General features: G+C 37.7%; 1 protein-coding gene across 1 annotated transcript; it reads left to right on the forward strand.

The window, feature by feature from the left end:
• Positions 1–10,075: 10,075 nt before the first annotated feature.
• On the forward strand, positions 10,076–12,667 carry LOC147906036 (uncharacterized). Its single transcript, XM_087382834.1, has 4 exons — positions 10,076–10,328; positions 10,476–11,306; positions 11,715–11,924; positions 12,116–12,667. Exons 1-4 carry the CDS (start codon positions 10,323–10,325, stop codon positions 12,155–12,157), a joined length of 1,089 nt encoding a protein of 362 aa, XP_087238960.1. The 5' UTR covers positions 10,076–10,322; the 3' UTR covers positions 12,158–12,667.
• The last annotated feature ends 10,677 nt before the right edge of the window (positions 12,668–23,344 follow it).

Raw genomic sequence — 23,344 nt, forward strand, 5'->3', positions numbered from 1 at the left:
ATAATTGTCGTACAGTAAAAGAAAAATGGTTGTAGCTACAAAAATGGTTCTAGATTCGGGCATAAACATTTAACAACATGTTGGAGAAAGATGCCTTGCGATGTTCATAATCACATATAATTAAACAATTTCATGGACTTGCCATCTAGCATGTTGCATCTTCAAGATTTTATCAAATCTAAGGCAAATGTCTCGTTATGGAAGATCAATTGTTGCTATGGAACAAATAGCTAAACTTAGAATAAAGTCACATGTTGTAGGTTGAAAAAAATAGCCACCAAATCTCTAATATATGGACAACCAACCATAAACAACCCCCAAAACTTAGCACTCATACTAATCTGTAGCATATGGACAACCAACCATAAAGCCATGATAGCTAAAAATGCACAAACTATGACTCCTATAGATGGAAAAATAGGGGGAATCCAACAGTAGATGGATTTGATCTCAGTCAAGCTCCAAGAACTGTAACCAATAAAAGATGAACAACATCGCCCAAAATGAGAGAGTTCCTCCACGATTCCAATTTGATACTTAGTGAGAAGGCCAAGTTGAACAAAGCTATCAGTGGTGAGATTGCATGATTTCCAAGCTCTAATACCAATTTTACATCCAAAATAGACTAAGAGGGCTTTTTGCTTATGATCCACCCAACTGCAATTCTTAGTGTTCCCCTACTTCATATGATGATGTACCTAAATGTTCAGTCAAGCTCCCTCTCTCTCTCTCTAGTTCTTTCCATGTGGAACCCTCTCCTTAGAATCTACGTCCAAGCCCAGTTAATGCCATGTGGACCTCTTAGATGCCAAGTGTCCTTCCAAAGGACCTTAATCTTTTACCCCTCTCTAATGCTAGGCTTACAGATTCCTAGGAATTGACTCAGGTCTACTGTTGCAATATAGCGACAATATAGTAACCGACATCTTCGTGAAAACAACTCTATTTTCTGAGAACCCACACCTGAGATAAAATTAGGCCCCTCATCACCTGCCAAGTAGCATATAGCTCATAATTCATGCCATTTTTGTCACCTTATAAGGCTACCTTCCATCTAACGTTAAAATGAACTTGCACTATAGAAAAGCTTCTAACAACCCCTCTCCAAAAAGCACGGACAATCAAGCATTCCCAAAGTAAATGGTAATAAGTCTTCCTATTTATTCTGCATAACGAACATAGAGGAGACACCCTTGGGTTCCACTTTGAGATCCTACCTCTAACTGGTAACTTCCCCACCAAAACTCTCCATAATATCAAGTTTATTTTATAGGAGGGGGTGGCCTTCCAAATCCTTTGATGTCTCATAACCCAAATATCTGTCATGTCCAAGGGAGCCATTGTTTTCCATTGATCCCTTGCAATCACAGCCACATTCACTGGAGCCTCCTCATTGAAGTCCTTGAGGCTCAGTTTTGAATAAGTCTTACCCATTTTCCATAGAAAACCCTTAAAAGAGTTGCTATTCTTGAAGTTGGGACTAGTCAGCCACTCCTCTCTAATTCTCCCAATCAGTTATCAGATTATTGTAGTCTCAGCATTAAATAATGCAAAAGATGCTGCTAGCAACTAAACCAACCGTCGATTGATGAAAGAACATTAAATAATTCCTTTTCTTCTGTTCTTTTTAAGTGCTAGGTCAGATGCGTCGATGTAGAGGCAAATGTGTGTGAAGGAAGTGGTTTTGTCGGCGAGGCTCAAATGTGAGTGTAACTTGCACCAAAATGTGTGCGTGATGTGACGAGCGCGTAGAGCACGAAAAAAATGAGTGACTTTTTTTTTTGGAGCGCCCTTAAATTCTTCGTGGATCAAGAGATATGACTTGATCTAGGTGGAGGGGCAAAAGGAGTGCAAATGGTGCTCAATGATGATGTGTCACTGTGAGTCACATCCAGTGATGATGTGGCATTGTGCCTAGCAAGAGGTGTGCCAGTGGAGCCCTGTGCTGAGGTGGCAGGAGTGGTCACATGAAGTGACTGTGAAGCACTGTGTGTGCCTGCAGAGGTCAATGCTGACTGGACAGCTGAGGTGGCATTACTGAGGTGGCACTGCTGAGGTGGCACTATTGATGATGTTAGCAAGGTGACATGGCTGATGACATGGCATTGATGACATGGATTATTGACGTGGTTGTCGATGATGATGTGGCAGTTGATGATGACATGGCTGCCATCGTGGCAGATGATGTGGACTGTTGACCTGGCAAGTTGAGCGAGGTGGTGATGTGGTAGATAAGATGATGTGGCACACAAGCCATGTGTCACTTTACAACTGATGACATGGTAGTTGTGGCTAAGGCTATCTACCACGTGTCGTTATGTCGCTTCACAGAATCTTTTGAAGATTTCGACAGAATCTATGAAGATTTTGTCTTCGTGTCCGTCGAGGTCGTCGTTGGAGATCGTGCGTTGTTGTGCATGGGCACTTTGCGGAGCCGTGCGCCTTGTTTTTGCAACTACTGGGTGTTGGTGGAGTAGCCCATGGGTTGTTGGAGCCTTGCACAACGCTGGAGAGTCAAGGAGCTCGTTGATGGCATGTGCTACTTGCTGGAGGCACAGGAGCTTAGAGCTACCTGAGCCAGCTAGTCGTAGGCGAGGCTTTTGGAGCAAAGAGTCGTTGTTGGGGAGCAGGTTAATGGAGCGCAGGTCAGTGGTGGAGCCTTAGCTTCGATGTGTGATGTTGCATTCGAAACAGTCTCAGAAGTTCATAGCTTTGGCTCTGCAGAGCAACCTGTGGCTCTGCTAGTCTTGCTTGCTGCTGTGACTAACCGTCGATAACTGAGGCTCACGTTGGTGATGGCAACTCGTTGCTTAGGGATTGTTGTAGTGTATTGCTTGCTACGTTGAAGACTTGCGTGTAGGAGCCCGTGAGGCTATGGCTTGTGAAGTCACCCATGAAGCTTGTGTTAGAGGCGCACTATTTGCTGGAGCAGGCCTGTTGGCTCTGGTAGGCTTGAAGGCCTTGGAGGTCGTGCATTCAGTGGAGGTCCAAGGCTGTTGAAATTGTTGGCTGTGGAGAGCCAGGAATCTGAGTCGGTGGGCTGAGCCTTTGGAGCTGGCCTTGTGTGGGAGCTTTGGTCATTGAGGGAGCTTTGGCTATGACAATCGACGTCCGTGTTCTAAGATACAAAGCCCGTATGGCTGTCAATTAAAGGAGAAGTCATAGATGCTTGAGCCATCTATGCTTGTGCCGCCATTAGAGCCATGATGCTGAAGCCTTAGCTTTGGAGTGCAGATTCTAGAAACCTTTAGTCTCCCTCTCCCTCAAAGCTCACTAAAAACTCAGTCTCTCCCTATCTTTCTCACAAGCACAATGGATGGAAAATCTCTCTCTCTCTCACAATGGAAGTCCTCACAAAGAATGAATGGAATGAATAACTCTCGAAGGAGGACTGAGCATTACATTCCATCACCCTTGCCTTATCGACCTTTGCAAAGAAAAAGACTAAAAATGGTACCCATCAACTGAGATTATTGACTGCGCATTTATACATAGCATCTTAGTAGGCCTACAAAAATCGACTCTAAAACCAAGGGCTTCCATTGTTTTCAACACAAGGTCCCAAGTGACCCTATCATAGGCCTTTTCTAGGTCCAAATTAAGCATCAAGATCCTCTCGTTCTGCATTACTACATAGTCCATGGCCAATAGAGAATTGAAAAGTCAATAGAGGCTAGAATATGTGTGTGGTATGCATTTAATATTGTGCTACATATATTAAGACATAACAACAATGTTATTGTTTTTTCTCTTGAAGTTCAAATATCTTTCTTGAAGTATTCATGAGAAAGATACATCATCATTATTTGTGGAAATCTAAGCATTTATTTCATTAATAAAATATTGTTTATGAGTCAACAATATATCATCTCTTTAAAAAATTGAATGGATGATATCTCAAAAGGGAGGGACTCAATCGCATACAATAAACTACATGAAGGACTAAAAATTTGACATTGAGAAAAAAATTTCATTATTGGAATTAAAAAACCAAAATAAACTCCACTCAAACAACCTTGACCAAAAAGAACAAAATATAAGAGCTCTTTTTTAGTTTTAGACAATAAAAGGAATCTTAAGAAAGGACCTTGCAAGCTAGTCTCAACAATAAGGAACTCACTAAAGTGAAACAATGATTTTTTAAGCAATGTCAATTGGTCACACCATCAAACTGTAAAGGTGACAGTTACAATTTGAGATTCATTCTATCTCCTTTATTTTACTTAATCAAAGATGCTATAATATCTATTGCCTTGATTATGTCTACAAAGACTAATGTTATATCAAATAGAGCATTTATGATTGATGCTACTTGAAGGATTCTTTTCTCTTATCTTTCCTTTGGGGATCAAAATATTGTTTAGAAAAGGAGAATAATATATATAGAAACACAAATTCATTGATTAAAGTGAATGAGACTAGAAATAAAATGTACGGTCACATCATCAAATTTATCATCAATCACCATGATGGAATCCTAAAAACCATCTTGCTAAGGCACAAATTCTATACGTGTATAACCATGAACTTATCATAACCCTAGAAATGTGAAAGCCATATACAATGGGCTTAGTCCCATACAATGGTGCATGCTAGTCCATATAAGGCCTAATGCATGAACAAAGTGCTCACGTTGGATCCATTTTATGGGGTTGAGAGTCCTCGGGTGGCTAGAATGGTGTGATTGGGCACTCACACTACTTTACCCTTGACACAAGGCCATGTGGCATGTATGGTTCATTGGCATGATATTAAAGTATCATGGATTTAGTTGTGCATGCATGTGGCTTGTGGGTGGTGATGCATCATCCATGTGGTAGAAGAATAGAACAACAACCTTGAGATGTGTCAATTTCAGGTGTGATGCACTTGATAGTATAGACATGTACAAATGTATCACATACGTCTAGTAACAATGAGCAATACTTGTAGGATGCTCAAAGGAGATTCAGACACTTAGAATAACAATAGCTTGTATGGAGGATATCCATGATGCTAGCTAGCTACATTGCACCATGTGAAAAGCAAAAGACATGCATAACATTAGGGCTTGAATAATCATGGGATTAGTTCTAAAAAATTTGGCATGTGGCATGCAACCACACAATTGATAGAATATGGCATGAGGATGATGCATTGTCATGTACACATGGTGGTAGTGATGGATCCATGTCCTCAACATGGATGAACAATAGTTGGTAGCTACCCACTTGAACCCTTCAAGAAAATTGTGGCTTGAGGAAGGGTGTTGGGATATTAGAAATATCTAAGACACATTGGCATGACATGTTTGCAAGGACTAATGAGTTTTCTCCCATATACAATGGCACATTCTGCATTGAAGGTCATATAAGTCTTAATGCATGAAGGCTTGAGGCTCTCACATGGATCCATTTTTGGGGTTGAGTGTCCTTGGTTGTCTAGGATTGTGTAAGTTGATCATTTGCACTACTTGACCCTTCATACATGGCACCATCTAGTTTGGCCAAGTCTAGTTTTTTTATAGAACCTTCCCCCAACAAGAGTTAACCTTTAATATCACTGTACTTTAAGTTTTTTCTTGACAAAAATATGTTGTTCTTGAATTAGATTGCTCCAGCCTCTCAAACTAGCATGTGTTTTTACAAGATATTTTATAAGAGACAAGTCAATTAAAATTATAAATGATTCTCATTTAGTATTTAGCATTTAATTAGAATACAAGATTTAACAAGCCAAAATGTGATATCTTTTCTCCAATACGATTTCATTATTGATAGTGCAAAATAATGCTACATCAAAATAGACTTTATAGAGTCAATTTTTTGAAATAGAGCATTATATGTCCATCCACAAATTTGGACATTTTATGAAAATGAGACTCAATGAACCTATGCTTAAAATGAGGTCATACATAAGAAACTTGACATTCTTGATATAGTACCATCTATCACATCTTTCTATAGCTCTTTAATTCCCACTCATCTACATCTTCCCTCGTATGGTAAGTGGAACATCTTCTAAAATTGAGAACAAGAGAATAATGTGCAACAAAATTGTGAAAATATTTCAAAGATGGGGAACAAGAGAATAATGCACCACAAGAAAAATGATATATGTTTTTGAAGCTAAGGATGGCATGTGATGTTATTTGATGGGATACAATGAGGTCTAAAACAATTAAAATATCTGAACAATTGTTTAGAATAAGAGAAATGGATTGGGCAAGTTCTTAAATGACAATTGCTTTTTACATTTTTTCAAATATCTTCCTTCAAAAGCATGTCCTTATAGAGTACCCATCCATCATATGGGCCCTTGTAGATCACTTACACTAACTATAACATATATGTACACATATGTACCAACTTCATATATTTTCATTCACTTTTGAGACAAATTGTATGGATTGAAATTCATATATTTACATTCACCTGTGACACAAATTGTATCCTTCTTCCCAAGTCTCTCACAATGCAAACCAATGATGCAACTATTGACTACGCAATCAACAAAACCCTCCTAATAATAAAACTTATCCAAAAGAGAGATTTTGGAACTATATGATTATGATACTCCCATCATCTTGGAAACTAAAACTATAATCCCCATCTTGCACAGTTCAAATGCATGAATCTATTCGTATCTACAACATCCATAAGTAAATTCAAAAATAATCTCAGGTTTCTTCTCTTTAATCCTTACAAGATGTTGCACCATAATTCTCAATGAGCATAAAATTGAGACACCTACTATCCACATGACACCAACATGATGTGAATTGAAGGTGAAAACTATAGAAATTATAGTTTTGTGAACCTTAATGTGTTAATCAAATTGCACTTCACATACACACCAAGTAGCATGCCTCAAATCAAGTATTCGCAATAATACATAATTGCAAATAAATCAAAATTGCCCACAACATTCAAATTAAATAAGGTTGCTAACATGGAGACAAATTTTTTGTTATCTTGCTAGTCCTTGAACAGCATGGCAACATGGTGAATAGTGATCAATAGCACAAGAAAGAAAATGATTTTAAGACCTTAAACAGCATTGCTCAAATAGCTAACGACTAGCAAAAGCAATGTGAAAAAGAACCAAAGGATGCAAGGACCTTTTGACCTTGTCATTAGTGAGATAAGTAAAACCATCATTTGAATCAGCAACAATTCTGAATTTGTATTGTTGTGGCATGATTTTTTGCATTGGGAGATGATGTGTTTAAAGATATACAAGCATTCAATTAATTTGTTTCAAACATTTTTTATGACATGTCTTTGCATAAATCATAGGGGGTTACTTTTAAAGATGTAACATAGCACATGCAAACATAAAGGGGATTTTTGAAATTGAGGTACTTGCAAATCTGATACATACAAGATAGGGTGAAATCCAAGGTGATTATCTATGCGATTCACCACAACTAAAATCAATGGTCTAAGATGTGCGACTGGGAGGGTAAAATTATGTAAAAACAAGTAAAAGCTCAAAGATATGAGTATTTTAAATACATTCTTGCTTGCAAGTGCTATATGAGCTTTACATAGTGACACCCCTAATATAAATTGATAGTGTATCAACAAAACTGGAGTTCTATATTTCAATTTCTAAAAGCCAATGCAAGGCATGTGTGGACTACTTGTAGACATTGCCAAATAATGTGTAATTAAGAATAAACTAATGCCAAATGCCTCCTATTGATGTCCCATTTATAATTACTATATATAGTATAATTATCTATACAGCAATTTGGAGCAACTCTATAGAATATTATCATTTTTTAGCACACATTAAAGAAACAACTTTTTTATTCTTCCAATAAAAGAAACCAAAACTAGATCAAACCACGCATAATAGCTATTGTGGAAACACTTGATGTGAACATACTAGTGCAAAGTAATAAAGCCTCAGTCCTTAGTTATAAACCTAAGTTCAAACTTGGATGAAAATTGACATCTTGCTGCATGCAGCATAGGCTCTAGGCTAGTCCCTCTTTAATATAGCCAGCATGTTAATTGTTTTTTAGAAAAAATTTGGGTGAAATTTTGTATAGCTATGTACGTCTTATGCTACTTTTTGTACCGGTAGGCTAATGGTACCACTTCTTTTTTTCTTTTTCTTTTTTTGAATGGTACCACTTCTTAATAGTATTTATATTTATCAAACAATATAGAAAACATGTGTGACAAGCTCTTTTAGTTGCTTGTATTGAATAATAGATGACTCATTATCACACACTTTGAAAAGACTTATAGGATTGGTCTATTGTGAGAAGGTAAAGGGCACTTGTGGAGAATAATTTTGTACACGTGTAGTATTGAATTACACTTATCATCAATATAAAATTCATACACCCGTTGGAGAAATATGCCTTACTTACAAAGAGGGTTTCTTTAATTCCTCAAGTACCCCTGCACATGGGTACCTTTCCCCCAAAATTTCCCCACATATGGATACATCTTCCCTTGCAATGTTTAATGGAGTAATTGGGCAGAACTAGGTTCCATTATTACTCTAAAATGTAGACGTGAGTTTTGGACTAGAAAATGCCATTGAAATTTGGGTTGCAAAAGGAACCAAAACAACAACTCTGCAAGATAGGTTTGAGTGGTTGTTAAGATTCTAAATTCATTGGTCGTTTTTGGTTTGAGAGTGCATTAATAAGGTGTCCAATTGTTGATGTCCCATAGAGGATGAGCTTGTTCATTCTGGACGAAGATGTACTCACTTGTGGATTGATGCTTTTTTGACAGAGTATATGAGCATTGGTCGATAGCATTCCAATACTCCACACTTCCAATGATAATTCTAGCTTTTGTTGAAAGCAAGTTCATATTTACATTTTGACTATTTTGCAGAGTGTCACTCTCTGGCAAAAGCGAATTAATAAAACAATGGCTAGTCCTTAATAGGTGGGACCATGATCGAAGGCCATTGTTGGGAAAACAATAAAATGTTGGAGAAAATGACCACATCTCAAGTTAGATTTGGTAAAATGTTGCTTGCCACTTGCAATTGCGATATTTGATTCCCATCAAAGATCATTGTGGGCTTGCTTGGTGGTTTAGATGCTATGCCCACCTATGCCCATCCTACAATTCCTACCGTGTCAGTCCACCTTCCTATTATTCCAATAATCCAATGGTAGAATGTATACCTTACTTGAATAAATTTCATTTGTAGGTTGCAAACCTGATGTGACTACTCTATTAAAAACCATGTAACATGTGTGAGCAAGCACACAATACGATACCTCAATATTTAAAATTTTATAATTTTTTGTATAATTGTTTTCTCTTCTTTCATATGTACACATGTTGTAAGTTACATGTTGTAGAGAGTGACCATCTCGGTGCAAAAGAATCAATATGTTTTTTATTCACCAGTTTTGTTTTACTTTGCCACAAAAGCGACAAGGTACACGAGCCTGTAGGTTTTCAAATTTCTAACAAAAAAGTGATGTATGAACATGCAATGGGGTAACACCTTTTAGTATTATTGCGTAAGTCATGAGTTGAGCATTGTACTATAGTTATCACCAAGTATGAGTAATGTGAGTTCATGTTGACTTTAAACGTGGTGTTTGTAGAGCGATTGAAAGCAAACTCAAGAGGGGATAGCTTGAAGAGGTATGCATGGGACAAAATATAATGTCGAAGGAAGGAAAATTATCGTTTGCTTTGAAGGAGGAAAATTTTTAAAATTAAAAAAACGACATATTTAACAGGCCCCCTAAAACAAAGGGTAAAGCTGTGGTTAGTGATAACTTACGGCGGATATATATTCGGCCCTTTTTTTTTCTTTTAAGGGGAAGAAAAGTAAAGAGCAGCTGGCGGATGGATGACAGTTGGCACCGACGGGCAGCCGGTACGCTGACCAGTCAGCGTTGACAGGGGAATTGTACCCCACCACGTGGCCAGGTCTTGCCACGTGGCAGGTGCAGTTGGAAGACGTGGGAGAAGTCAAAGGGGTCTCACGTCTGTACAGCCACAGTACAGGTGCGGGTGTGCCTACGTGGATGCTACCACGTAGGCAGACGCCCCTTTATCGTCTTCATCTCACTGTGTATATCAAAAGGCGTGTAAAGCTTTCGGGCCGCCATAGCCAAGCTCAAGATCTCCTCCGCCATAGCCAACCTCCCTTGTCTTACACCCCTTGAATCGACCCTTATTTAAGCAGATTTTCTGAACCCAGACAACTTCACTGCCGCACGTCGCTTGAGAGAGACGGCGATCAGCTCGCCTTAGCTCAGAAATCCAAGCATTATCTGTGAAACCCATCGTTCTTATCTCTCTCTCTTCCCTTGTCTTCTTGGATTTCTCTCCTATCCGACCTCCATGACGGTACGTCGCCCTCTAACATTCTATTCCTATAATTCCTTATGTTTTCCGCAAACCACTGTGTGCTTATTAGGCCCCCCGGTTGCGTCATCTAGAGCCCAACGTAGTTCAAAGCTGACAAACGGTTTTTGTGTGGTTTTGGAACAACAGCGCCTCTCACCTGTGCCAAAATTTGGGGACTGGGATTCCAACGACCAGGGTTTCACGTTGATCTTTGATAATGCGCGCGCCGGAAAGAACGCGAAAATCGTGAACCCCAACGATCCTTCCTTCTTCTCCCATTCGGACGAGGACGAGCAAGACCAGCCTTTACCAGATGCAAATGTTGGCAGCGTGAAGCAAGAAACATCTTCGCCAGAACTTACGGATACATCACCTCCTTGCCCTGATCCTGTGTCGAACAGAAAATACAATCAGAAAGATCATGGATATATTAGCGTGAAAGTAGAGAAATCTGCCTCCGATCTCAGAGCGCCTCAAGCTGCATCATCTCCTCGGCATGTGTACAACAGAACATATAATAAGAAAGATTATGACTATATTACTTCCTTTCCTCGACCGCTCCAAGCAGGATTGAAAGCTACTAAGAAGGAAGCCGGTGTTTGGCCACAAAAGCGTGACAGCGTCTCTGAAGAAAGTGATTCTTTTGCTTCCACACTTTCTGCAGGATCTTCCACACGCTCTGCAGAATCTTCTGGCAAGTATTATGGCTTAAACTCTCCTATAAACCGTATGCAGATGGAAAAGTACCAACAGCAGATATATGACCAACTAGGATCCGACATAGCGGATATCCCTGATGGGTCTGAACTAGAGAAAGGGCCGAAAGAAAACAAGCTATCGCCTCAGTCGCCATTGCAGTACCAAGCACCTCTAGAAAGGCCAGACCATAGGGCAAGAAAGCCTTCTCCTGCTCGGAAAATGTCTGTGGAAGTGGGAGCACCGGAAGAGTTCCAACGCTCGACAAGGCCAGCTGAATCAGTAAGTGCCATTAATTGTCGTAGCTAGCTGGTTCGGATTTCATTTTTTGCAGACAGGGTAGACAGTTTGATGTTCTTACAAGGACATCCAAGCATGACTTTGTGCTCAAAAGATTATGTTTATGATTGTGTTTGATGGGCTCTATATCTGTAATTCAGTTTTTGAGAAGCACGCCTCCATACAAACCTTGTTTGTTCACAATATCAACTGATTAGACTTCTAGCACGCCTGCATACATCTGTCATACATCCTGCTCGATCCATAAAGGTTGATGCTTGTATGATTCAACCATTGCAAAACATAGGCTCTAAGCACGAAAGTGCTTCATTGTTCATAATAAGGTGCTCGAAAACTTTAGACTCTCGACGTTTAACTAGGATTGGTTTTCTTTTCATCTTGCAACAACAGCCTCCAGCTCTTCCCAAATTCGGCGACTGGGATACCGAGGACCCGGGTTCAGCTCAGCAGTACACAGCCATCTTCAGCCAACTTCGAGATGAAAAGAGATCAGGTGGCACAGCTGCTCGTCCATCGCCATTGCGTCCAGAAACCCCAGGGGGGAAACCCAACGTAACAAAGAAATCACAGCATGCAATAGTTCGACGAAAGAAATCTTCGGTAAGCTATGCCCTTACCCCCCCTCCCTCCAACCCACCCACCGACCCACATTTGGTTCCTAAGAACAGCTCTCGGAGGATGAACTGACTTAGGCTTGTGGGTTTTGTTTTGGGAATTGAAAGCTGATCTGTTTTTTTGAGAGTAATCCAATGTTTTTATTTTGCTGTGTTGGAATTGTTTTGGATCTTCAGAAGTGGAGTCTTTGCTTTAGTAACTCTCCAGTGGAAGAATGAGCATTCGAGGTTACAATGTTATATATGGATCCGTGCTTTCCCTCTCAAATTCTGGGAAATTTAAGGTCATTCTATCATCAGAACAGCAATGAAGGCCTGTTTTTTCCCAGAGGAACAAGGGCTCTCTTTTTATATGGATGGTCAGAGTCCACCTCCCCATTTTTGCAAGGTGAATTGTAAGCTATAACCCGTTGTACAATATCTTTGGTCGTCTCTAGGCCTCCAGGCCTCTTTACCAGAAGCAGGCGTCTGCTAGATGTTAGCCCTGCTATGTTTGAGTTCAGAACAGTATCCCGAATCATCCTTTCAACCTAGGGCTTACTCAACAGTCTGTGGTTATGGGTTCTTGTTATAATACACTACTGAATGGTGTCATTTTGTACCTGGATAATCAAGTGGGACTAAAGTCTGTCTTGATGCATCTTCAACTCGAGGGGAGTATTACCATGGCTCTTGGTATAATACACTACTGAACGGTAACATTTTGAGTTTGTACACCATGCTGTGCTCTACGTTCGAATGACTGCTGGCGTAAAATTGATCTCGTGTGTGAGTTGTGGACACATGTATGTAATTACGATATCAACAACTATCTGGCTATTCTACTGATTATGCTACCTAGAGAAAGTCGATACTTCTAAACCAGCCAGATTCTCTATTGTGAATGGAGGATGAGGGTTGCATCACCAGAGTAGGTTAAACACAGAATGGTTTACTTGGAAAATACAAGTAGGTAAGTGATGCATAATAACTAGCACATTTCAAACAAGGAACTGTCTCCTACTGCTTGTCTGTGGAGTATCGATGAGGGTAGATGGACATTAATTTAGTATGCTTTCTTTACATTGGCAAATATTGAAGCATCACGTCCCACGGAATATGCATGAGTAGGTAAACTCAAATCCCTCCTCACCACGACTTTCCAACATGATTTCTATGAAGGCTTAATGGTAGACTCTCGAAAGGTTGTCACCCAAGACTATCCAAAGGCTTAAGCCATTCTTCCCCTAGTGCATTCAAAATCAAATCGAGCAAATCTTTGTCAAAGGACTTAAATTTGAAGGTGGTCCGTGCAGCTCCTCTACTGTGGCTCACCTACATTGTCTATAAATATATTTTAGCATATCAAACCCTTTTTGATTCCCACAAGTATATAAGCTCCCTCTAATCTTTCCTAATTCAACTTGCAAAAACTCTAGATGGTAATTAGGATAAGCAAAAAAAAACACGTTTGAGGATTATCATTCTTGAATTCTAGCCACATGGTAGATCTTCAAGGAGCCATTTTGTCATTTATCCTACTTAAACACCAATCAAACCTCTACGTAATTGATGTCAAAGCCCAAATGACATCTCGACACCAAATAGATCTGGGCTATAGCCACTCCAAGACATATCCCTTCAACAACAATGGCATATATCCCCAACCTACCCACAATCAAAGGCTTTATACCAATTACACATTGACCCAGAGACAACAAAATTTGTGTACTAACTCTAAAAAGGCATTGACATGATTGTTTCAATCTATTGAAAAAGCATCTAAGTCATCTACAAAATATCTAAGACCCAACTCCAATTCACTAGGGAACTTAAGACCTTATCGTACATCACCTACTACTTATCCACTGAGTTTTTTCTGTCTTGTCTAGCTTTCATCATGTGATCATTTGGAAGTACTTTGAAGTTGTGATATTTTGTGATTCATACATGATCCATCCTGTGAATCATGTATGAATTTGAGTAATTTGAAGTTGTGATATTTTGTGTTGAATGTGAGCACATTGTTTTCTTAGAAATCATCCTAATACCACAATTGTTATGAAGAAGATAATCATCATAGCATATGTAACGATATTGATTTAATAACCTTCCACTCTAGGTGTAAAACTTTTTAAATGTGCAAGTCGAGCATTGGTGAACTTATTGTGGCGTGAATTTGGTATCCAACCTTGAACTTGAAATCTTAAGGGAAGTGTTAGTGATGCGTAGACGTTGGCTTTGTGAAGGGTAGAGAGTGGCTTTATGAAGGGTAGACAGTGTTAGTGAAGGGTAGATAGTGGCTCTATAAGGTTGTTCCGTTACAATGTTTACATCTTTTATGTTCCCCTTAGCTCCTATATACTATGCACATCTTAAATCATACTGTGAAGGGAGATAAAGGCAGGCCCATTAGCTCACCTTGATCATGGTAGCTTTACCCTTCACTTTACCTTTACCTCGATTCGAATGGTACCTTTACCTTGATTTGAATTGTACCTTTACCTTCAGTAATTTTGAGTAAAGGATGTGTTTAACTACCACAATAACCCTTCACTCAAAGCCAACCCTTGACATCAAGGTGATTTGAAGGAAACATTTGGCATAATCACAATAAAGCATCGACTGGGAGATGTAGAAATACTAACTACTATAGCGATTGATGGCAATGGATGAGATAAGACTAGTTTGGTAGCATAAGAGGACATAAAATCACAACTTGTTGTAGATGTGTTTTTTGGTGATTTCCTCTCTTGAGCTTAAGATAGACTCATAGGACTATTGTCTAAAAATATAAGGAGCACAAAAAACTATTACATGAGATTACAAAATTCTCACAAATGTATGGTAACACAGTCTTTCACCTAGACAGTACTCAAATTTGAAACTTTATCTAGCATGCCTGAAAATAAAATTGATTTCAAGGATCTAGCATTTTTTACAAAGTGTTTATAAGTATATCAAACACCTAAAAGTGACAAAACTTTGTTTGAAAATCATTTTGGCAAGATTAATTTATCAATTAACAAGAGTGGTTAGCCTAGCAGGTTGCATTATAAGTCACATTTCATAAATAAGCATCTTTATATACTACACATAATAGCCACCACAAAGCATCATATCTTAACTATAACAATATTATATCATAAGGGAAAGTCACCACATCACAATAAAGGCTAAAACTAAGAGAGATTAAGTGCTCATAATATCAACTACCAAAACAAGTTCTGCATAAATCTCACTTTTATTGTTTTGAATTATCACATATATAAGTGTTCTACATATAGCTTTTTGGCCTGCCACCGGGAGGCTTTAGTGAAGGCGAGGCTTGCTTCCAAAGTGAAAATGTTTTTTTTAATTTCTTAAAAATGACAATTTCTTCTTGCTATTCTTCTCCTCCACATTTTCAGGGCCTCTCTCTCTCTCTCTCTCTCTCTCTCTCTCTCTCTCTCTCTCTCTCTCTCTCTCTCTCTCTCTCTCTCATCCCTTTCAGTTCATCATCTCTGCCCTCTTTCACTATTTGGATCTCCAACAGGCCTTGTGAATGATTTATTATCATTCACATTGTTTTAATTGGTATCACTCATTCATGATTAGAGGCACTCTATAAGTATAATTTAAATGTATTAAGGTTCTTATGATATCCTTGAACCCTTTTATCTTGAATTTAGCATGAATCACAGCATAAGGAACAATCAATATACGATTTGAATTTGGTGTTCTACATTAGATTAGGGCCACTTAAACTCACGCTACTCCATAATAGCCTATTGAAGACATATACAAAGTATGGTTGAGTTTGGAACCTATTAGACATGTCAAAGATAAAATTTTTCATGCCATCAACATTCACTAAAAATACATTTAATGCCATAGATCATAATGAATATGATTATCTAGCTCCAAGGAAATACAAACATATGTGTTATAGTTATCCTTAGACTCTAGGACTTACAAACTCTAAGAAAACTCATTCTAAGTAAGAAGTATGGCCATTCTATCTAAAACCTGAGAAAATAGCTTGAAATGTTGGTGTTAGGTTGACCTTAAAAGTCTAGGTATAACCCAAAGTAATAGGTGCTAGTTCCAATTTATAATAATTCCAAGCTTTTTTCAGCATATAAGCTATTATGGCAAATAATCAAAACCCGAAAATACCTTATCGATGCTTTTGAATAATTCTAGGAAGTGGCTAAATTAACATGACATAAAAGTGTCCTAGGACATTTTTATGTCCTACCAAACTAGGGTGTAATGGTCACAAGCAGTAATCGAAAGGAGAAGGGTCCTCCCTTACAATTCAAAGATGGGTCCAAAAAAGCCAAACCTCAGGTTTGGATGGACAGGGCCATACATAATATTTGGCATCCATGGCAATGGCATCATACCATTAGAAGATTTAGAGGGTTAGCACTCTGAGATGCGATAAATGGCCTAAAGGTAAAACTTTCACAATTGCCTCCAAAATCCTATCGCAGTTAGTCATCATTGATCCCAAAGAACTACATTTAAATTTTTATGTCCTTCATTAAGCATTCGAGATTTAATATTGGCTTATACTTTTTCTATGACTATTCGGCAAGTCTTAGGCTCGTCAAAGGAAGTATACATATTCAACATGTTCATAGCATAAGGTCACCATGTTAGGATTGCCACATTCATACAAATGGCTTAGGATTCACTTTGCTCACTACTGCTCATTGTGATTATCTTATCACATGATCATACATACACTCTAAAGGAATAATACATGCAGAATTAGAAGAGAAAGGCACCCAGCTCTTCTATCTAACTTGCCTGCATTATGATAGAATAAAGATAAGAGTCTCGCACTCTACTCATCAATTTGGGTTTTCTTGATAGTAGTATCTTTCACAAACTCATCAAAGTTCATCTCCATGCACTTGTTGTGAGAGATTCCAAATTATAGTCTAGTTTCAACTTCTTGTCCTCTTTCACTTGTTCGATAGCTTCTTAATTGTCACACCACCACTCACCTTCTTCCTTCACACTTGACCTTATGAATTGAAATGTCAAACCTTCACTTTGTAGGTCTTCTCCTCTTCTTGCATCCAATCTTGGTCAACTAGTAGTTGGATCACCATTTTCATGGTTATTAATGCTTCTTTGGCTTCTTCAACTCTTTGAATAGGCCTTGTCACCATCCATCTTTTTGTCATGCTTATTTGTGATGGTATTGTGACTTGTGTGCTAGGAGAGTGTTTGGATGTTTGAGGTGCATGTTATGAGAATATGTTTGGAGGTTTGAGATGAGTGCAAAAAAGTAGGTGATTATTGTTAAGTATGCTCTTTGGAGTCAACTAGTGGCACATGACCAGCCTTGCCTGTATGTTTACATTTGGCTCAAGTGCATTGCTGTTGCACTAGTGGTTGTGGTCACTATGATGACTTTTCATCATTGACAGGTTCGCTCACACTCTGTTTTCAACTCTCTAAGAATTGAGATTTTTTTCTCAATGATATCAAATAAAGTTGCTCTAAACCCAGTCTTTATATCCTTTTTCTGTTATGGAGCATGTAATGAGAAACTCGTCTGGTAGGGTATTACTTGCATCTTGTTGCATTCACCTATTGATTGGATCAACTGTCCTATAGTTTTATGTTTTTATGGAGCACTAGTCACTAATATGGAATATTACCTCAATTTCTATATTTTAGTATTCTTTACAAAGAGGTAGAAAAAGTAGTAGGAAAATTTTAGACGTGAGATGCAACAGAAGATCCATCGGACCTAATCCTCCCTATAAATACCCATGTACTGCTTTTATTATTCATGATGGACAAAGATTAGCACTTTTTTAAATTGAAGCTCCCAACAAATACATGAATAGGACATTGCTCTCGCAGGAGCTTTTGAGTTGTCAATAATCATCATTGTGACCTCTAAGGTATAATGAATTGGACTCCAATCACATAAACGTTGGTATTATTGTCCTTTGATTTTCATATTCCATGGTTGTTAATTTTGATCCCTAGCACTCCCTCACCATCAATAAAAAAGGAGAGGGTTAGTTAAGTATAATCATAAGGTTATAGGATTTGAGTCTGAATGGGTTGTAAAACTGGAACTTTACATATGAATAGGAACCTCATCCCCTTTTTTAAAAATGCAAAATAATGAATTTAAATACAATGAAGAGATTAAAAAGGTTATAAAATTAGAAATTGTAAAACGAAGAACAGAAATCCATATTTAATGTATAGGGAGAGGTGGCACACCTCTTTCCAATTATTTATTACATGATAGAGCATGCCCCCCTCTTATTAGCAACTCTGTTTTTAGCTCTTCTTTCTACTATGTTTTTAGCTCAGCTTTTTGTTTTTGTTTTATATAGTTTATATTTTAAACAGCTACCTATAATGGTTTTCTTGTATGTTCGTTTTGTTGAAAGAGATTGTGTTTGAATGAATACCTACAAAGCAACATGTTTTTAGTAAATGAGTTCAATTATTGATAAGGGGAAAGACTAGTTTTAGAACAACATAAATTATTTATTAAATTAGGGTGAGTTGGCAGTGTAGGAATGTCTCGAGATTTTAGCCAACATACTTGTTTTCCATCTCTACATAAATGATGTTGTCTTCCCCTTGTGTATGCTATAATGCTATATTCATATAGTACTTCATAACTTTCATAAAAGCGCTTTGCAAACTTGTTCTACATGTTTTAGTCCCATAAACAAAAGGATAAGGCAGCTCCATGCTTCTCTTTAAAGCGTATATGATAACAATGTAGCATTCACCTCCTGAACCTTTGCGAACTAAAGTAGTGCTATTTTGTTCAGGCAACACTCCATACAGTGCTAAGATGACTCCCAGTGTCATTGCTTGCATCGTGACCACCAATTGTGGCCTTGGTTTAATTATTCATCCAAAGTCTTACTTCTTCTTCCATGCTCACACCTTTGGGCTCATTAATGTTAGAAACATTTAGCCAAGAAAGGCTTGCTACAAATCGCCATGAATGATGGCAAGTATAGTCCAATAGATAGTCCCACCTTGTCATTTCCTTTTCACTCTAAAGCACATTCTTTACAATGTCTTGCCCTATCATTGTATTTTCAACTTTGACGCACAATTTTTCAAATGCCTTGCCGATCTGATGGTAGTAGGTATCTTAACCATGGATTACATTTGATGAAGCCTACTATCTAGCATATAACCAACTCTAGTGCTTTGTGTTAAACTCTCATGTGGGGGTGTCCATGTGGCTACAACTATCCGAAATAAAGCCACCAAGGTTACGAGGACAAAAAGGTGGGATTTTTGGGGTGAATAGTGGCATTGTCATCTTATCAGAGAATTTCTTGAATTACATATTGCACAAACTCATCCATGGTGTTGGCAACCCTTCGATTGACCGATATTCTAGCCATTTTCCTCGATTTATTTTGATTAAATTTATTTGGTCTTTGAGGAGAGGAAATTCTTCTAGCCTTGTCTACATTTATTCATGGTTGTAGCTGTGCCTAGACAGCTATTAAGGATGTGCAATTTTCCATTAACCTAAGGAATTATCTAATCCTAATAATAACCAACCCAAGACACATAATAGAAAAGAAAAAGAAAGAGAATTACATAATAATGGAAGGATGAGAAGCTCAATCTCAATGTTAAGAGATGCTAGATGATTGACAAGCTAGACCATGCATTGTGTATGAAGGACAGTTCCTGACCCATACTCAGATTTTCCATGATTCGATGCTAGAGATGTTGATGGGGGGAGGTCTGAGAGATGTCCAAGAGTTGCAAGAGATGTTTACCTTTATCTTTCAAACCTCTAGAACACCTTTGGGGTTCTATTAACAGATCTATATAAGTGTAAGTTAGTTGTATCTAGCAACTGAGATTAGAGATAAAGCCAAATAAGTCCCATAAATATTGAAGAAGCCGATTTGACTAGAATTAAAAGGCACATTGCATGATCATCTAGTTATGTATTCACAATGTTTTTTTCTTATCAAGGTTGGTTTTCATTGATTCAACTTTCTTTCTTTCTTCCTTTCCAAAATTCAATATAAGGAATTTGATCTAATGGTCTACATCTTGATGCGTGGATTAATATTAGCTCAACTTGGTGTAGGCTAGTCATGTAGAAAAAAGCCTTTGTGACTCAAGGTGGTGAGGATTTGCATAGGAAGCAATGTGCTTAGTGAATATTTAAATAGTGTTTCCATGCTTCCTCAATCTACCAACTTGGCCAACCATTAAATGTGATTTGGATATTCATCGGGTTGGAGCTTCAACGGCACTTAAAAAATATCCAATCACACTTGATATTGATTACATATTCTTACTTCATACAATGATGAATCAAATGGCCATTCTATCTATTAGGAATGAAGTTCCACTTGAGCTTTCACTTTGATGGCAACTTGATCCTTATAGTTTTTCATCATGGAATTATGATATCACTATACCAAATGTGCCGTCAATGTTCTATTCGACATCAAATGGTTTATTTGATGGGCTCATGAATAGATTTTGTTATGCTATAAGGATAATGCCAACTCCTTTCCTATAGCATGTAATTATTGTGCATTTTGAAGATTTTAAAGCAATTCTTCATCTTTCCTTGATTGATATGTCCTTTGGTTATGTGGTTGTTGAAGCTAATCATTCCCACCTTCATCCAGTCTTTGTCCTTAAATCCTCAAAAGAATTTTCTCCATAATGGGAACAGTCGGTTTATGAATAATTTGAAAAAAACTCTCATAGAGGAAACATTCATCTCATGATCTTGGTTTCATTATAGTCCTTTTAATGAGATACAACAGAGCTTGATGATTCTCCAAATAATGTAAAGAAATTTCTCAAAAGATAATGTCAAGTTTTAGGATAGTATATACACCATGTAGGTCTTCCCTTTCGATTGTTGTGTATTTCTTTCTAGATGTTGATAGGATAAATTAATTAATATTGAAAAGTACACATTCCATCAAGTTGTGTAATTAAAACAAGTGTGCAGATGAAAAGTCTTTATCCAACTTTTGTTGTCTTAGAATTTGAGCTTTAATTACCCTTTCTTCCAAATTTGGTTTGCATTTACCCATTCTTTGTTCTACTTAAACTTGGATTTATTATCTAGTGATTGATGTAATGGATCTAGAGTCTTTAATGAATCTTCTATAAGGAATCCCATGAATGAACATAATCACTTGATGTTGGTAGGCTCTTTCATCTTTCAATTACATTACTCTTTGTTCTTTTTGTCACAACACGCCATCCTTTTAAGTTGTATGATTGAGGAGCACACCCAAATATGCATAGAAGAGACATTTACTGGGGCTGAGTGAAATGCTACACTCCCTTTATTTTTGGAATACATTGAGTAGAAATTTCAATACTTGTATCTCGTGCTATACATAGAAAAATCATCCCAAAAAATTTCTAGGAATTAATCTTTGTATTCTTGAAATAAACTATGTATTCTTAAAAGAACCTTGAAAATGTCCCTATGCACAACATGGAAAAAGAAAAGGCCAAGAAAGTTTGTGAGAAGATAGACCCAAGGGTATATCTATTAGTCTTGAAAAATAAATGTTGAGGACAAGACACTACTTGAATGAGAACAAAGTGCATAATACGCACAATACACCCTTGATAAAATGGTTGCTTTGCAATAGGCAGCACAAGAGTCACCCATGGATTTTGCAATAGTTTTTTTAAAAGCCCCTAAAGAATCACTATCCCAACCATCGAGAATGATCCCGAGAGAAGCAATCAAGTACATAAAAAATCCAATAGTTACTTCAAAATCACTAACAGCCACCAATAGTGAAGGAGGAAATAATTGACTTAGCAGCACCATTGAGCAAGTAAACATTGCTATGTCTTTGTAAGTGTAGGGACCGTGGCTCAGTATGAACCACTAGACATCAATCAACATTGAACAACATACATCAATAACGCTTTTACTTCTAGTTTAAGAAAGATTGCACAAGGAAAGGTTTTACTTTGGGTTGAAGAAACCATTAAGAAACTGGACCTCGACACAATCAAGGAGCAGATCAACACTAAAGATGCACATGATAGTATGAAGATAGGGCATCTTAAAAACATCATATGGGGACTATATATAACTAAGAAGTTTCAAGAATATGATGAGACTACTAATGGACACAATCTCATGAAAAAAATGTTGAATTCCAACTACTATGTGCCAAAGCATCTAAATGTTTTGAATCCAAACTGCCAACATACTTGACTAGGACCCAAAGAAGCTATGGCCTACAATCCAAGACCTAGAATCATATTTTTGCAAGAAGAGGGGGATGATCATGGTTCTCGCATGTGAAGTCAAACATAAATAATAATAAGGAACTTCAATATGTATCCAAAAGAAAAAGAGGAAAGGAGAGAGATATACACCATGGTTTTGTGACCCTTGGACTATGAGAAAACAATGAGAAAATGCAAAATGGACTCAATAGCTAATATAACATCCTTTGTGATCTATGCTCTTAGTTTCTCGTTTAAAGATACGAATGTATGCCTCTTCCCTAGGTGTCACCTCGCAAGAATACGTACAAGAGGCTATGCATGTCTAGCATTAAGATGGTCTAACCGTTGATTGCTTCAATTACCTCAATTGAGGTAATGCTACCCATACCTAGCTCCAACTTCCTTCAAATGTTGGAGGTCCAGCCTTATTTTAAGAAAATCAAACCTGGGCAAATTAGCTTGTTTCTACCGCACTGTTATAGAAAACAAGAAACTATAAGCTCGATGTGAAGGCTTCCATTATGAATATAACATCAAAAAATGGTGGTTTCCACTCCACCTTAATTTAAGACTAATGTTATTTTTTATAAATTCGCTTTTGTGTCATGGAAAACTTCAAAATTTACCGATACTATTGTGGTTTTTGTTATCTTTCACTTTGACAAGAAGAATTTTAGCTTCTTACTGTTGCAGTGATGGTCTCAGTAATTAGAAAGTAACATATGTATATTTGGTCTCAGATTGATATAATATAAAACCCCCCTTTTTTGGGAAAAGAAAAACTTCAAAATGTTAGAAACATTGGGTCATGCTTATAAATATGTTTTTAAATATGAAGGCCAAAATATGACAATCTTTGAGAATTTTCTAGATCATACATAACATAGTTTCACCTCGCTCAATGTGAGAAGAATTCAAGAACTTGGACACTTTGCATAAAAGGGTAGCCACAAATATTCCAAGCCTTAGAAAATATCTGATAATTCATGAAAAGCACTTAATTCTATGTAGAATCAGTGAAAGACATAAATTTGCCATCCAAGGGAAACATAATGGGCCCTTATTCACACATAGGAAAGGCAATGTGGCTAGTAGGGTGAGGGGGGGGGGGAACTCTACCATATGTGTGTGTTAGGCCTATAGGAATCTGCCTTGGGAACAGGTAGTGGTTCCAATCCTGGA

Source organism: Dipteris shenzhenensis, chromosome 1 (assembly GCF_047967505.1).
Source record: "Dipteris shenzhenensis isolate YYH24624 ecotype China chromosome 1, Dip_SZ_1.0, whole genome shotgun sequence".
Lineage (NCBI taxonomy): Eukaryota > Viridiplantae > Streptophyta > Polypodiopsida > Gleicheniales > Dipteridaceae > Dipteris > Dipteris shenzhenensis.